The sequence below is a fragment of the Amblyraja radiata genome, chromosome 34 (assembly GCF_010909765.2).
Source record: "Amblyraja radiata isolate CabotCenter1 chromosome 34, sAmbRad1.1.pri, whole genome shotgun sequence".
NCBI lineage: Eukaryota > Metazoa > Chordata > Chondrichthyes > Rajiformes > Rajidae > Amblyraja > Amblyraja radiata.
In genome coordinates this window covers 14,312,254-14,330,443 of record NC_045989.1, presented here as the reverse complement: position 1 = coordinate 14,330,443, position 18,190 = coordinate 14,312,254, and the positions used below count along the sequence as shown (strand labels likewise).

The 18,190-nt window shown below is 42.8% G+C and overlaps 1 protein-coding gene across 4 annotated transcripts in view; it reads right to left on the bottom strand.

The window, feature by feature from the left end:
* The window catches only part of trpm7 (transient receptor potential cation channel subfamily M member 7), a 93,843-nt gene extending 88,893 nt beyond the window's left edge, over positions 1-4,950 (bottom strand). For 2 of the 4 annotated variants that reach the window (XM_033050251.1, XM_033050252.1), the window contains exon 1: positions 4,738-4,949. In XM_033050251.1, coding sequence (XP_032906142.1) covers positions 4,738-4,740 — 3 coding nt within the window. In that variant the 5' untranslated portion in view covers positions 4,741-4,949. Of the gene's footprint in view, positions 1-4,737 lie in introns of all 4 variants that reach the window. The other 2 variants (XM_033050254.1, XM_033050253.1) reach the window with 2 other exon arrangements.
* Between the last annotated feature and the right edge of the window lie 13,240 nt (positions 4,951-18,190).

Below are 18,190 nucleotides of genomic sequence, written 5' to 3'. Positions count from 1 at the left end.
AATTGAATCTGAAAATAAGGTCTTCAGTGCAATCAAATTATCCTATGGAGAGTTAAGACAAGAGTTGGCCATGATCTATTGGGAAAATGTATTGAACGCACTACAATGATAGGCTGTCAACAATGTCCCATGTGAGGTTGCTTGCTAGGCTTGGAGTAGAGTTGGGGGTAATATCCTGACAAGATTGAGATATGGTGATCAATCAGGAAGTAGTAAGAATAAACAGATCCTTTTTTGTCAGTTTTGCAGTTTGTCACTGAGGTGGTACTGCAGGGAGGTAGTTCGGCTAAAACCACTCACGGTCTGTATCAAGAATTTATCTGAAGAAAACAAATATTGTGTTTCTAAATTTGCTTATAACAATAAACTGGCTAGGATTGTGACCATTAAGAAGAAATAGACCGGCTTTAGGGGATATATAAAAGCTGAGCAAAAATAAGGCAAATGCAACTTGGAAAAAGTGAAGTTATCTACTTTGATGCACAAATTAAAACAAACATGCTATTTCTTTTAAATGGAAAGTGGGTTGGTTGATGCCCGAAGGGTCTATAGTGTCCATATGCAAAGATCACGACAACCAAATGACATGTTACCCGAGTATTTGATTGAAGGTGTCTTACTGTAATTACATAAGGCCTTGCTAAGACCACATCCTGGAGTAGTCTTAGCAAGGTTTTCTTACCCAAAACAGTATATCTTCCACAAAGGGAATGCAGCAAAGATTCACAAGACTGTTCCCAAAAAATGGAAGATTTGCAGTATGAGATTACATAAACCAGGCCTGTAATCTCTGGAGTTTATAATAACAAGTGATCAAATTGAAACTTATATTTCTTACAGGATGTTTGAGATCTAAGCAATGAAGAACCTGAGTTCCCATACACAGACTAACGGTCAGTTAGGGCTGAGAAGAGAAATCTCTTCACAGAAGGCGATGAACCATTGCAATTTTCTACCCAGGGGCTGTAGAAGCTTAGCAATTGTGTTCATTCAAAACCAAAATCAGTCAATATCTGAATACAAGAGAATTAAGGGAGAGTGCAGGAAAATGCTGCTGAGGTACAAGGTCACCCATAATCTTAATGAATGGCAGAGCAGGCTCAAAAGTTATAAATGGCCTACTTTCATTTATGTTCAAGTAAATGATGACACTAAAGCGAGTGGTATTGTATAGTGAAGATGGTTGTCAAAATTGCAGCAGGATCTTGATCGGTTGGGCAGAGAAAAGGCTGTTGGAATTTAATACAAAGAAATGTAAGGTGTTGCATTTTGGGAAGACTAACATGGGCAAGACCTCCACAGTGAAAGACAGAGCTCTGGGGAGTGTTATAGAACAGAGGGATCTAGGAGTGCACACACATAGTTCCTTGAAGATCGTGTCACAATTAGATAGGATGGTCAAAAAGGCTTTTGGCACATTGGTATTCATCAGTCAGAGTATTGAGTGTAGAAATTGGGAGATCATGTTGCAGTTATAGAAAACACTAGTGACACTAGAGTATTTATTGTGTGTTGTGTTTCGGACACCATGTTATAGGATAGATGTTGTCAAGCTGGAAAGGGTGCAAAGATTTGCACAGATGTTGCCAGGACTCAAGGGCCTGAGCTTAGGGAGAGGTTGAGCAGGCTAGACTCTATTCCTTGCGTGCAGGAGAATGAGGAGTGATCTTATGGACGTGTACAAAATCATAAGAGGAATAGATTTTGGTAGACACACTCGTTCTCTTGCCCAGAGTAGAGGAATCGAGAACCAGAGGACATAGGTTTAAGGTGAAGGGGGAAAGATTTAATAGGAACCTAAGGGGTAACTTTTTCACATAAAGGGTGGTTGGTTGTAAGGCACGGGCTGCTGGAGGAGGTAGTCGATACAGGTACTATCACAACATTATTATTATTTCAATGTTTAAGAAAGATTTAGACAGGTAAAGTGAGAGGTTTAGAGAAATATGGGCCAAACGCAAGCAGATGGGACTAGTGTAGATGGGACACGTTGCTCGGTGTGGGCAAGTTGGGCCGTGGGTTTTTTCATGCTCTAAACGGTCTAAAGATTTAGCCGATGAAGCAGATAATATAGAGGAAATATGTAACAATCATTTTGGTACGAAAGAGCAGGAGGATAATTTAATGTAGACAAAAGTGCTGGAGAAATTCAGCAGGTGCAGCAGCATTTATGGAGCGAAGGAAATAGGCAACGTTTCAGGCCGAAACCCTTTTTCAGACTAATTCAGGAGAATTTAGATGTTTTCAAACTACTAAATGACCGTGTTCAAAGTGAGAGCCATGTGTACGTACAAAAAACAAAATTACCATGCACATGCATCTAAATAGAAGACAAATGAGCAATGACTTTTATTGAAAGGGAGATGGAGTACAAAACGCTTGCTACAACTGTAGAGGTTTAGTAAGAAAACAGCCTCGGCATACACAGTTAACATATGAAACGCGTACTTTCTTACCCGTTAAAAACCGCCAAAATGGTCAATTTTTGCGCTGTAAATAATTGTGGGTGCTGTCATTGAAAGCGGGAAGGTATAAGGTGTAAACTGGTGTTATCTCATGGTGTAGCGTCTTTTACAATCCGTTACTAATAGCTGCATTCATTGTCGTGTCCAGACAGCACCATCTCAATAAGCCTTCGCTATATAAAGCAAACTCAAACTCAGAGCAACTTGATTGCAATATCGTGGGGTTATCTTTTTTTGGGTAACTGAGCGCTCTGAACCAAATGTTCTAGTATATTTGCTCTGAACCCGAGCACCAAGGTGTAAGCGGCCGAAGGAGCGCATCCCTCGGGACAGCTCCCACTCTCCCCCCCGGAGTCGGCGCTGTCCGGCTATGGCCGCCCTCCGTCCCGTCTCCCCCTGTGGGCCGCACTGTCACTGGCAGTGGGTCGGCAGCACCCACACACGGGGCCGGTGGAGCAGGGCCGTGGCTCCGGGCAACGTCAGCTGCAGCAGAGTTGGGGATGGTCTGCTCCCTCCGCCCACCCCACCCAGAGTCACTGACCACGCTGCATCGGCACCCAGACCTCCTTCTTCCCCCATTCCCCCCCCCCGACCTCCCCCCCACCCTCGGCCGCAGGGATAGATGGCCCGGGGTTCGCGAGTGTGCAACCAGTCCGGATGCTGTGCCAGAAGGGCTCGCTGTGCTGGCAGCCATAGTAAATGCTTACCTGCAGTTCATTGCGTGTACTTCAGTTGGCGTTGCGAGGCAACAGTACAGGGCCTGTCCCACTTGGCCGTCATTCGCGTGCCATTTACGCGACCTTCTAGCGCATGGAGTGGCGTGGAGGAGTGTGGACTTCGTCCTGCACAAAATCTTCACGCGCCACCAGCCTGTCAAGTAACTGACGGCCAAAGTGGGACGGGCCCAAGACCCTGACGCGGTGCAACGTCTCACCTCCAACAGCAGCTGAAGCAGGCAAACGATGGCCGAGCTCGGCCTGGGGCTCGCGACCGTTGCGGATCCGGATCCGCCTCCACTCCTACTCCCAGAGCGGGGCCAAGACGATTGGAGATAGACACAAAATGCTGGAGTAATCTCTGGAAAGCAATGGATGACGTTTCGGGTCGAGACCCTTCTTCAGACTGAAGAAGAGTTTCGACCCGAAACATCATCCATTCCTTCTCTCCAGAGATGCTGCCGGTCCCGCTAAGTTACTGCTGCATTTTGTGTCTATCTTCAAATTACGTCACACGCTCCAGACGGCGGCGCGGACGCATGTTGACGCGCGCGACCATCACGCGTCAGTCACTACCGGCCTGTCGCGTAAATGAAGGCCAAGTGGGACATGCCCTTACGGGTTACGGGTCTCGACTGCATGCAACCTCCCTATAGTTACCTAATTTTAATAGCGCAGCAAAGATTCACAAGACTAATCACGAAATAATGGGTCTGTCATAAGAAAATATTGAACCAAACGGGCAATACTATTACGTTTAAAAGAATGACATGTAGCAGCATGCACTACAAAATACAAAATGTTGAAGGAACTCAGCATGAAGTTTCAGATCAGGACCACTCACTGAGTAGGTCAAGAACCACACATTAATTACACAAGTGTATACAGTATCAATTTAAACTAAAGCACTTTAGTGGTGGGTTGAAAAGGAATAAATTCTTGAATGTGCCCCCAGATAAGTCATCTAATTCAAACAGAAGATACTGAGAAGGGTAGATTCAAAGGGGATATTTCCTTCGGTGGGAGAAGATCAAGCCAGACACAGACCCAGAATATGGGAAGAAACACTTCAGACTGATGAAGTGGAATTTAAAGACGTTTTAGAAACTCCTTATCTGCAAAATAAAGAAAGGGGGGGGGGGGGGCATATAAGGTGACGAAATGTCGGTCTTATTAAATTAAAATGATTATGACCTCGTGTTATTTCGATTTCAAAATGCTCTAAGATTACGGCCCTCGGCGCACTAGCGCTGTCAATCACAGGCACTCCAAACAGCATTGACCGACTAGATCAGCAGGCGTCATGGTTACTGATCGACATTCACCGGCAGGTTAGGCACCCGAGCCGCGGCCTCCGAGTCAGTGTAGGCTCAGACCAGGCACCAAGCCAGACCTACCCCACGGTACCGCGGCCACCGTTACCGGCAGTTGCAGCGGCCGATACAGCTCAAGCGCACAGCATGTCCCCGCCGACGGGCCTACGCCCGATGCACAGCAGGCCTCACCACGCGGCTAGGTCGAATGGCCCAGCAATTGACGCACCCCGAGTCACCTACCATTCTCTTCACGGGTGAGGAGGCTGCAGCAGTGGCTCCACGTGGCACTGAGCCATCGACGTGGTGTGAGGGCAGACAGCGCGGGAGAGTCCCGGGTGGTGCAGAGTGCCAGGCCCGCGGCAGCCACCGTTTTCATAATGGAGAGACTCCGACTGACGATCGAGCACCGCGGCCGCCAACAGCCGTCATGTGACAGTCGCGTGGAGAGGGGTGGAGCAGGAGAGGCGGCCTTCACACGTGACCGCTGCCCTGGGCGGATCGTTGCGTGCGTGAGTCAGTCTCCGCCCCCCCGTGGCACGTACTTGGACTGCGGCGGCAAGGCGGGCGGGGCTGGCAGTCCAAGCGTAGGTAGAATGCTAATTGTAGCGGTGTTACAAAACCTACCATTAGCGGCGCTGTAGATCTGTCGCTGTCGGTGCGTGCGACTCCGGGGGGTGGGGGAGGGGGAGGGCGGGATTAAAATGCAGGTTTGGGTATTGGTTGTCGGTGGGGGATTTCCTCGGGCTGCTAGCTGATGAAGAAAAATCGTTCGCACTTCCGTTCCTGGTTTACTTTAAACAAAAATTGTTGGACGATTTAATCGCTTGGTTGAAGTAAAAAGCGACTTCTAACGCCTTCAACATCACGGATCACAATATCAGGTCAAAACAAAAGGTATGTACAAGATACAAGATACATTTGTCACATGTGCCAGATGGCACAGTGAAATGTGATTACCATACAGCCAACATTTAAGTTCTGAACTTAAAGAAAGGTAACTTTGAGGGTATGAGACTTGAATTGGCCAAGATTGACTGGCAATTAATTCTAAAAGGGTTGACAGTGGATATGCAATGGAAGACATTTAAAGACTACATGGATGAACTACAAAAATTGTTCATCCCAGTTTGGCAAAAGAATAAATCAGGGAAGGTAGTACATCCGTGGATAACAAGGGAAATCAGGGATAGTATCAAAGCGAAGGATGATGCGTACAAATTAGCCAGAAAAAGCAGCATACCGGAGGACTGGGAGAAATTCAGAGACCAGCAGAGGAGGACAAAGGGCTTAATTAGGAAAGGAAAAATAGATTATGAAAGAAAACTGGCAGGGAACATAAAAACTGACTGCAAAAGTTTTTATAGATATGTGAAAAGAAAGAGATGAGTTAAAACAAATGTAGGTCCCTTGCAGTCAGAAACAGGTGAGTTGATCATGGGGAACAAGGATATGGCGGACCAATTGAATAACTACTTTGGTTCCGTCTTCACTAAGGAAGACATAAATAATCTGCCGGAAATAGCAGGGGACCGCGGGTCAAAGGAGTTGGAGGAATTGAGTGAAATCCAGGTTAGCCGGGAAGTGGTGTTGGGTAAATTGAATGGATTAAAGGCCGATAAATCCCCAGGGCCAGATAGGCTGCATCCCAGAGTACTTAAGGAAGTAGCTCCAGAAATAGTGGATGCATTAGTAATAATCTTTCAAAACTCTTTAGATTCTGGAGTAGTTCCTGAGGATTGGCGGGTAGCAAACGTAACCTCACTTTTTAAGAAGGGAGGGAGAGAGAAAACGGGGAATTACAGACCAGTTAGTCTAACATCGGTAGTAGGGAAACTGCTAGAGTCAGTTATTAAAGATGGGATAGCAGCACATTTGGAAAGTGGTGAAATCATTGGACAAAGTCAGCATGGATTTACAAAAGGTAAATCATGTCTGACGAATCTTATAGAATTTTTAGAGGATGTAACTAGTAGCGTGGATAGAGGAGAACCAGTGGATGTGGTGTATCTGGACTTCCAGAAGGCTTTCGACAAGGTCCCACATAAGAGATTAGTATACAAACTTAAAGCACACGGCATTGGGGGTTCAGTATTGATGTGGATAGAGAACTGGCTGGCAAACAGGAAGCAAAGAGTAGGAGTAAACGGGTCCTTTTCACAATGGCAGGCAGTGACTAGTGGGGTACCGCAAGGCTCAGTGTTGGGACCCCAGCTATTTACAATATATATTAATGATCTGGATGAGGGAATTGAAGGCAATATCTCCAAGTTTGCGGATGACACTAAGCTGGGGGGCAGTGTTAGCTGTGAGGAGGATGCTAGGAGACTGCAAGGTGACTTGGATAGGCTGGGTGAGTGGGCAAATATTTGGCAGATGCAGTATAATGTGGATAAATGTGAGGTTATCCATTTTGGTGGCAAAAACAGGAAAGCAGACTATTATCTAAATGGTGGCCGACTAGGAAAAGGGGAGATGCAGCGAGACCTGGGTGTCATGGTACACCAGTCATTGAAGGTAGGCATTCAGGTGCAGCAGGCAGTGAAGAAAGCTATGGTATGTTAGCTTTCGTAGCAAAAGGATTTGAGTATAGGAGCAGGGAGGTTCTACTGCAGTTGTACAGGGTCTTGGTGAGACCACACCTGGAGTATTGCGTACAGTTTTGGTCTCCAAATCTGAGGAAGGACATTATTGCCCTAGAGGGAGTGCAGAGAAGGTTCACCAGACTGATTCCTGGGATGTCAGGACTGTCTTATGAAGAAAGACTGGATAGACTTGGTTTATACTCTCTAGAATTTAGGAGATTGAGAGGGGATCTTATAGAAACTTATAAAATTCTTAAGGGGTTGGACAGGCTAGATGCAGGAAGATTGCTCCCGATGTTGGGGAAGTCCAGGACAAGGGGTCACAGCTTAAGGATAAGGGGGAAATCCTTTAAAACCGAGATGAGAAGAACTTTTTTCACACAGAGAGTGGTGAATCTCTGGAACTCTGCCACAGAGGGTAGTCGAGGCCAGTTCATTGGCTATATTTAAGAGGGAGTTTAAGATGTGGCCCTTGTGGCTAAGGGGATCAGAGGGTATGGAGAGAAGGCAGGTACGGGATACTGAGTTGGATGATCAGCCATGATCATATTGAATGGCGGTGCAGGCTCGAAGGGCCGAATGGCCTACTCCTGCACCTAATTTCTATGTTTCTATACAATAAAAATAAAGAACACAATACACGATAGAATTCAACATAAAAACATCCCCACACAGCAGAATCAAAGTTTCCCACTGTGAGGGAAGGCACCAAAGTCAGTCATCTTTCTCTAATGTTCCCCAATGTTCACCCGTGGTCGGGGCCTCCCCAAGCCCTCCGCAGTCGCTGCTACGGGCGGCCCGATGTTTAGGTCCACTCGCCGGGGTGATGCAAGTCCGACGTCAGGGCTGGGGGACATCCTCAGCGGCCTGGACATCAGAGTCGGCCACCTCCTACCGGAGTCCGTGGCTCCCAAAGTACGCGGACTCCGGTGTGGGCGGAGATGCAACACTGGCGGCCCTCGTTTATTTAACATATTATCGTGCTTTTTGGTGTGGCTTCATTATAATCTTATGATGCAAAAATGTTATTTAGGCCCCATACAAATCGGCCGTGTCTTGCCTGACAATATGGGCTTAAAATTTATGGCAACGGCAACATTCCAATCGATCACATTCCAGAAACATCCACTCTCAAGATAATCAAATTCATTATTTATTTATTTTTGCATAATGTCATAAGAACATCTAAATCATCTATATTTTGTGTTATTGTCTATCCATGATCAATATTTCCATACTAAATATCCACAGTACAGTTTTAGTCAGATGTATTGTGCAAAAAATAATTATTTTGATTATCTTGAGTGGATGTTTCTGGATTAATGTATGGGAATTAAACATTAAATTCCTTCCATTTGGCATATAAATTCAGGACAAAGTGAGATTTAAAAATCATGTTATATAGTGAATTCTTGTGTGAATGGGATCAGTTTGTTATTTGGATACTTAGGCTATTTAAAATATTTAGCCTTTTCTTAAGAAATGGATGTTTAGATCTAGTAATTGAATTTAGATGAATTTAATAGATTAGATGAATTTAATTTATTTGATGAAACTGATGAATATGAATTTTTTGTTGGGTATTTACTATTTGATTTCGCATTTAACTTTATCATGTCTATCTTTTTTTCAAAAACTTCATATAATAACTTGTTTCTGTCAATGCTGTTCAGTGTTTTTTTTTGCTTTACATATGTCTCCGAAGAAGAATTACAAAATTGTCAATCCAAATGCCTAGCAAAAGAGACTGATTTAGACAGCATTCGCAGAGATTATCCGAATTTGGACTACACCAAATGTGATGATCTACAGGACATTCTTAATGAGAAAGTAGTGGTCAGAAAGGCATGTCATGCGCGGTTTGAAGAGCAAAAACTTGTAGTTTACAATGCCAACATTGAAAAGTTGAGGAAAAACAATGTGTACAGAGTTGCTTATTGTTTACAATCTGAGGAGCATGATGATGCTACTGATTATGATATGCCAATGTACCAGCTAGCAACTGATCTTCTCCATAAAGACTTATGGTCTTTTGCTAGAAATTGTAATTTCTTTACGTCAATAATATTAAAGTTCTGATCTTGAGAACATCACATTTTTTGAATTTTCAAGGCTGTCTCGGTGTAATTACTATTTCCGTCACAACGGTCAATTTTGTAATTAAATTAGTTAGGTAACTAACTAATTATATGCTTTAATTTCAGGTCATCCAAGTGAAATGTTTCATATTTGCTTCAGAATTCTTCAATCTATAACAACTGAAATTTCATTCAGTTCTCTTAATTTTTAAGAAAGTTATGGGCTTTTGACTGTGCTCGATCACAGCTTTTGTGTTAAGTCAATGGAAAAGCAATTTGCTAATTTCCGAGTATGAAAATGATCATAACTTTTTTTAATACTGAAGATATGAAAGTAAATTGGGTATCAAATTAAAGTTCTTTTCATGCTTTATCTGATGGGATAAAGTACAGGCTTGATTTTTAAAATCTCAACATTTTGTAACATTCCTACTAATGGTACATAGAAATATAGGCATAGAAAATAGGTGCAGGAATAGGCCATTCGGCCTATACAGTGAATTGGCCTCCACTGCCTTCTGTGACAGAGAATTCCACAGATTCGTAACTCAATGTGTGAAAACGTTTTTCCTCATCTCAATCCTAAATGCCCTATCCCTTATTCTTAAACTGTGACCCCTGGTTCTGGCCTCCCCCAACATTGGAACCATTTTTCCTGCATCTAGCTGTCCAATCTCTTAATAATTTCATATGTATCTATAAGATCCCCTCTCACCCTTCTAAATTCCAGTGAATATAAGACCAGTCGATCCATTCTTTCATTATATGTCAGTCCCGCCTTCCTGGGAATTAACCTGGTGAATCTGCACCGCACTCCCTCAATAGAAAGAATGTCCTTCCTCAAATTAGGAGACCAAAACTGTACACAATACTCCAGGCGTGGTCTCACCAGGGCCCAGTACACCCACAGTAGGACTACTTGCTCCAAAACGCAAATCCTCTCGCTATGAAGGCTAACATGCCATTTGCTTTCTTCACTGCCTGCTGTACCTGAATGCTTACTTTCAGTGACTGATGTACAAGGACACCCAGGTCTCATTGCACCTCCTCTTTTCCGAATCAGACACCATTCAGATAATAATCTGCCTACTTGTTCTCGCCACCAAAGCAGATTACTTCACATTTATCCACATCATATTGCATCTGCCATGGATATGCCCACTCAGCCAACCTATCCATCACCCTGCAGCTTCATGGTATCCTCCTAGCAGCTCACAGTGCCACCCAACTTAGTGTCATCCGCAAATTTGGAGATGTTACATTCCTTCATCTAAATCGTTAATATCTGCTTTGATGACAGGCAGTGAGACATGGCAGGCTTTGATGAAGAGTCATCATAATTTAATGTTAGCGATAAATATTTTCTCACCAAAGAAAAAAAAAAAACTTGCCACAATTTTGAGCACCATTTTCTGTCCCTTGGACTCTGGATTGTGTTCTTATTCGGGCATTTGATCTCACCGCAGAGCGGTCAGGAATGAATGCAGTCTGTCTGGAACAACGCCCTGACAAAGTCTGATCATAGCAATCAAATAAACAAGGGGCTGTCTAACCTCCGTGCACTGATGCTTCAGTATGTTGCACACAATTATATCTTTTGATAATATATAATTAAAACAGATTGTTTTCCTTTCCCTGCTGCTTCTCCCAACCCCCAGACCTTTGTTTTGCAAAACATTTTTGCTAGGCACCAGTAAAGTGAAAACACATCTTGGAAATGTAAAAGAAGGTACACAAAATTGCTGGGGAAACTCAGCGGGTGCAGCAGCATCTATGGAGCGAAGGAAATAGGCGACGTTTCGGGCCGAAACCCTTCTTCAGACTGATGGGGGGGGGGAAATGTAAATGTTGGATTAACAACCATGACAAAGAGTTGTTAAATCACACAATGCTAAATAAGTTGAAATTTGAATAAAGATTGATTCTGATATTAACTGGTCTGCATATTTTCATTTTTAAGTTCTTGTGTTAATTATTGAAGACATTTTCTTTATAAATCACCCATTTTCTATTAGCCTACCAATGAAGGGTTGAAATCCAGGATATCAAAAAGGTCAATCTACCATGTAGAAAATAGAGGGTGTGCTTTTAAAAGCTTATTGGTTATAGGAAGATAATTGATCCGAAGCCTTTTCCTCTTTCACTGTTAATATTCAGTCAATTTTTTCCAATGTCAGTATTGTGACCTCAACCCAAAACACTGCTCAACCCAAAACACGGCATCAGCTCTCATCATGAGCACAACCTCAGTAGTAAATCATACAAAATCAGATCTCCTATCAGCTCATACCCAACATTCATTCACTAACTTACTGTTAGCTCACACCATTTCCAACTGATACCAAATGACAACTTTCACAAACCACAATTCATCAACCCATACCAATAAGGCCTGCACTCTACATATTTTGTGCATTAACCCATACCCTCCTTTAACACAACCATCAACTCAAAACTACCATCAAATCATGCTGTCAACTTGCTCCCTGTCAACGCCCAGGCACATTCAACTCATCAACCCCCACAGCTCATACCTATCAGGTCACACCCACCATCATCTTGGACCCACCATGAGATCACCCCCATTGTCAGACTAGACTAATACTTGTAATGAGTTACATGTCTTCTAAGGAAAGATTGGACATGCTAGTTTTGAATCCACAAAAGGCACTCTGAAGGCACCAGGACCTAAACATTCCAAAATGGAAATGTCAAATACTGGAGAGCATAGGTTTAAGGTGAAGGGGGAAAGATTAAAGGAGATTTATGAGACAATTTTTTTTTATAAACAGAGAGTGGTAGATGCACGGAACATGTTACCAGCAGAAGTGGCAGAAGTATATATGAATAGCAACATTTAAGAACCATTTAGGCAGACACGAGCAGGCAGGGGATACATGGCATATGGACCTTGTGCAGACAGATGGGATTAATTTAGATGGCTTCATGGTTGGTGCAAATATTAAGGGCCTGTTCCTGAGCTGCATAGTTGTAATTCCAAGAGGTATTTGAGACCAAAATATTTCCTCTGATGGACCAAATCAAGAACTAGAGATCACAGTTTAAAAATAAGGGATTGCCTATTTAAAAATGGCAAGATAAACCTTTCTTCTCTGATGGTTATGAGTCTTTGGAGCTCCTTCAGAAGGTGGTGGAAGCAGTCTGAATGTTCCTTGGGCTGAGGGGGAGAGATACAGTTAATCTGGATAAAATGCAAGAGTATGTTGCATTCAGAGCAGCCATGATGGTATTAAATAGTGGAGTAGGCATGAAAGCCAGAATGGCCTAATCCTACTCCTAATTTGTGTATTCTTAAGCGACGGATCCACTATTTGTTTACAGCCATTTTAAATTAATAGCAACCCATTTTCTGTTCAATCTACAATCGACTGAAATCAACTTGCACAGTAAAAACTAATTCCCACTGAAAATCCCTACTCACCATGAACTCACACGCCATCAAGTAACATCAACCTACACTTTATATCAACTCCCATTCATCGTAAACTCCAAATCAGAGCCACCATTGATATATGTACACCATTAACCCATAGGGACCATTAATTCACACCAACTAACTCATCTCCAAACTGGAACCACCAATTCCTATTCACTCTCAATGCACACCAACTTACAACTACAATCATCTTACTCCCACCGTGAGGTCACACCCACCAATGAACACCCATCATCCAAATCCACCAACCCACACTCATTGTCAATTATATAAATTCAGACCAATTCACAACTATCGTCAACTTATGCTATCTCACAAACACCATGACCTCGACCCTTTGCCAACTCGCACCTTCTCAACCACCATACATCAATGTATGCCAACTGGCATATACTTTGAGCTCACCCACCGACCTTGCTCACCAATTCATTTCCAGTGCTAACTCCTAACACACACGCCACAAACAACTCCTATCAATACATGCCACAATCAATTATCAACACTCGCTACAATCAACTCACTCTGATTAACACCCACCACTATCAATTTGCAGCAGCTCGCCACCCATTGTTCGGTCACACCCACCATTAACTGGCGCGCACCAGAATATTACACCAACTCACACCCAATATTAATTCACTCCCCCCATCTCCACATGCATCAACATGCACAAACTGAAATCCACCATCTGCTCATACCCACCAGCATCTGAAGCACATATGCCCTTCAGATCTGCATATTTAATATTCTTCCAAAAACGGCTTTGTATTTTGAGATTAAATACTTTTCCAGAGATTGTGTACAGTAAAAGTGCCTTTCACGGAATCTGTCACTAGCTAGAAAATATGCAAACTCTGATTCCACAATTATTTAAAAACTCTTTAACTTCAATGGGTTCTGTTAGATTCACAATATTTAGATACGTAGTTACATTTGATTTACACCACTAACCTGCCACAAATCACTCCACTGAGACCATAGCCTTGTTAAAAACACTGTCATTCCTAGTGAGATTACAGACATATTCACTGTTGTTGTTCTACAGATAAACCATCAGGATTAGATTCTAGTTTGGGGGTTGCACTTACCAGATGTGCCATTGGGGGAGCCACAAAGTAGATTGCGTTGATTCCATCTGGAGTTGGGAGAAGTGGAGCCTTTACCTTGGGCATGTTATTATGGCAGGAGGCAGAGGCAGGCTTGCTGCAAGGGCACTCCATGTCCTTGATGCGAGGGTGTTCACACTAGTGCATTCTGTAGGTTTATCAGGAAATTTCTCTGTATTTTGTTTGTATAATAACATGGCCCTATGCCAGCGCCAATTACATCCCTCTCCAGTCTATGTTCCAACCAGGCTCTGTGCTGCTTTGTGCCGTCACGTCCTCTTTTCCAAAATAGGCAGTTGCACTCTCACATTTGGTGCCCAGAGGTGGGTCACACATACCTAAATGTGCAACTCTTCCTCTTAGGTCATTTATAATTTCATCTTTGCTAATTGCTGCCTGTGTCAGATATCCTCCCACTGCTTGTATCCAAGTCTGTACAGAGTACCGTCAGGATATTTCAGCACATCTTTATCAGGAAACCTCCCTGATCTAGGTTGTTACGACTGACGATATTTTTGTTATTGTTCCTGAGGCTCAAATCAACACAGATCAAAAACAAAATCCCGAAAATGCACCAAATCTGAAATTGTAAAGCAGGTCAGGCAACATCTTTGAAAAGGAAGAGAGCTAACTAGATACTATTTTATAAGAACTGGATGGGTCTTTTGGAATGAAGTGAAAAGTTATAAATTAGTCTGGACGAGACTAAGCAGAAGCTAGTTAATTGTCTGAAAATGTTGAGTTCAATATTGAGTTTGTAAGGAACCTATTGGAAGAGTGAAGGTAGACAAAAATGCTGGAGAAACTCAGCGGGTGAGGCAGCATCTATGGAGAGAAGGAATAGGTGACGTTTCGGGTCGAGACCCTTCTTCAGACTCAGTGATGCTTCTTCAGATAGAGTGATGCTTCTTGTGCTTAAGCTTTGTTGAAACGGTATAGATCAAGGATGGAGGATGGAGAGGGATTGAGAGAGAATGAATGTGACGGGTAAACTCATGCAAAGCAGTTACCCAATCTGCACTTGGTCTCCCCATGCTGGAGGAGATCCTATCCATAGCCCCTCATCAATGGATCATCCTTTGTTTTATCCAATACTACCTTCAAACACTTTTCCCTCTTCCTCACCCTCTTGTCTTTGCACCAGCATTCTGAAGGGCTGAGAAATCATTGCCAGCCTAATCCACTCACCAACTAACCCCCCCCCCCCCCTCCCAACCAATAACCTGTTACATATTGAACATCATTTCTGATTTAGCATATTCCAATCTTCCGGACAACATTATGTTCAACAATGTTAAACACTGATTCTTCTAATGTCATTGATAAAAGATGGTTGGCCAGAAGTTATTTCTTATCCATTGCCATCTTTTTCACCCAGCACCATTACCCCTTCGTTATCAATTCTCTCCTGCCCACCTCCCAACACAGATCTTTTGTTCTCTCCACGGTTTCTTTAATTTACCCAGTTCCGATGAAAACTGTTTCTCTCCCCACAGATGCAGCCTCTCCTGTTCAGTATTTCCATAATTTTCTGTTTTTCATTCAAAATGTAAATGCTTGAACCGGCACCATTACTTGCTATTTTTCTCATAGCTCCAAATTATTCCCGCAGAGATCTCACCAAAGTCCACATACAATCTCACAAAAAATATTTTTTTAATTCCAATCCCTTGCAAAAGATGGCCACCTTCTTCACTGATCTTCACTGCATGATTGCCTGTGTCCAGATCCATTTGTACCTAATTTCAGTTTCATTCCTCAAAACTATTTTAATTTTTATTCTTTCTACCAAGTTACTAACCTTACATTCACCTCACATAATTAGTTCTTACACTTTTCTGTTTTTAATTCATGTCACGATATTTTCTCTTTTCAGTATTCAGGAAAATTGGTTAATTGCGGGTTTTCAAAAACATCAGACAAGACATGCATCATCCTTCACTCTCTGTAAATGGATGCATTGAAAATGCAAAGAACTATGCATATGCATAATTTCCACATTGCCCATTAGGGAGTTCATCCCCCATTGGAACATAAACAGGACAGCAACAGCCAGATACAGTTGCTGTTTTATCAAAGTTATTGGTGTTTTTTTTAATTACTGATCCCACTCGCAATGTATCACAAATTATCTTGTCAAAAATGTTCAGTGAAACTGCAGAGGTGAGGCTCCTGTAGCAGGCAAACTGCCTACTTAATTTAGCATGCTGTCCGATTCCATCATTGCCCCTAAAAATTAATTATAACATTTTCCTGTTCTTCATATTATCCTTTTATTTCTGTTAGTTTTGTTAGTAACACCTGCAACAGAACTACTTAAAATTCAATTTTTAAGTCCGTGACTGATGTCATGCAGATGCTGTGAAATCCAACAGGCACTTTTGCCAGAAGCTGTAAAAAAAAAAAAAAATGGTAAGTGCAGGATTTCCAGACTAGTTTAGGATTTTGCTTCATATTCCTATTAATTTTGGTATAATCTTCATTCCCATTCATGTAAGGTCCACACACTATACTCTGAGCCACATATCTGGCTGCACTTACACTCCTCTACAAATTTGAAAAGATATTTGGACAGTTATATGGATAGGAAGGGTTTAGGGATATGGGATTGCCAAATGCAGGCAAATGGGATTATCGCAACAAGCCAGCGATCTGCATGGATAAGTGGGTTTCCTCACTGTATAGCTCCAAGACTGACTTTTCTCACCAATGCCAAGCCAGTGACCTGTACACCCCACAGATCATGGCACTAGTTTCTCTGCGTGCTTTGAAAACCACTTGGAACATTGAAAGCAAATTATTCTCTCAAATGTGCCTACTTACTTGTAGTGAGAATACAGACTGGCTCCAGAAGTGGCGAGTCTGTCAAAAGAGAACATAGTAAGATAAAAAGGGTAGTCATATGCCAGCTGTCCCTGCACCCACCCCGTCAAACCCTTCAACAATTTTGTTTATTTCAATCAGGAGAGATTGAGCAGGCAAAGATTATACTTTTTAGAGTTTAAAATGAGAGGTTACCTCATGGGAAGGTACAAAGTCCTGCAAAAGATCGACATGATAGATGTTGGGAGAACAGTACCTTGGCAGAGTAAGAGAAATAGGAAACAATCTGGACATAGGGGAATCGGTATGGAAAAACAGCGTCGCATTCTGCTTGGGTAGCCTATGGCATGAACATTAAAGTCTTCAATTACAACCAATACCCAGCTTTGCCCACGCTGGTGCTAACACATTTCTCCCGCCACCATCTTCAACCTTCTTTCGCTTCTGTACACTCATCTCCCATCTCAGAATACCATATTTCCCCTACCTCCCATCCACTTCCACGCAAATCCCTCAATCTGCGTTTACATTTCAGTCAGCGTCTTTCTTTATCTGACACCTTTTGTCTTTAGTCTGAAAAAGGGTCCGGACCTGAAATGTCACCTATCCATGTCAACCCTAGATGCTAACTGACCAGTTGAGCTTTTCCAGCACTTTGAGTTCTATGCCAGATTCCAGCATCTGTAGTTCCACATGTCTCCACTGCTGAAAGTATCTTCACAGATTGCAACTTGGCCAGGTAATGCCAACGCACATGAATGCAAGAGGCTGTAAAGAGTGGTTTACTCAATCCCGTCTATCACAGGCACAGCACTCCCCACTATTGGAAGTGTCCATACCAGGCGCCGCCTCTAAGGGGCAGCATTCATCATCAACTATCCCCAGAATCTGGGCTATGCCCTTTGTTCGCTGCTGCCACCAGCAGGAAGTGCAGAAGCCTGGCATCAAACACCACAGGTTCAGGAGCATCTATTTTACCATCAGGTTCTTTAACCAACATGTACGATCTTATCCTTGCACGAGCATGGACTTATTTTCCGCTGCCTGTGATTTGCGCCATTAGTTTAATTGGCACAAACATTTCTGCTGTCTTTCAGAAATTGTAATTTACGTTGCAAGCAAGATGTTCAGTGTACTTGTAATCACCGTTCTTGTGCAGATGCCAATAAACTCGATCTATTGAATGATGGAGGCTCACAGAGCCCAAAGGCTTCCTCCTCTTCACCATCAGTTTTGGTACTGCAGATGAAACTGCACTAAAAATCACTGAATTATTATTGAGTCTACACTGTATCCAGGATAAGGCCTTGATTGCATTTTCCTCACCCAACAAGGCCATGAATTCCAGATAACCACTTGCGGCATTTATTTAAACAAGTTCTTCCTCACAACTCCCCTACAGTTTTGGTCAAAATGTTATATCTATCTCCCAGATCACTGAATCACACACTAAGGGGAACCTTCCTTCTCGCCATATTATATGGTTTTGTACATATTTATGAAAATTCCTCTCACCATTTTTAACATTGCCTCAATTTCTCCAGTCTAGCCTTGTAGTAGGAATCCCTCATCCCTGGGGCCACATTCAAACATTTTCTGCACTCTTTCAAGCCTTTGACATCCTTAAGTCTGTCAACCTAAATTATA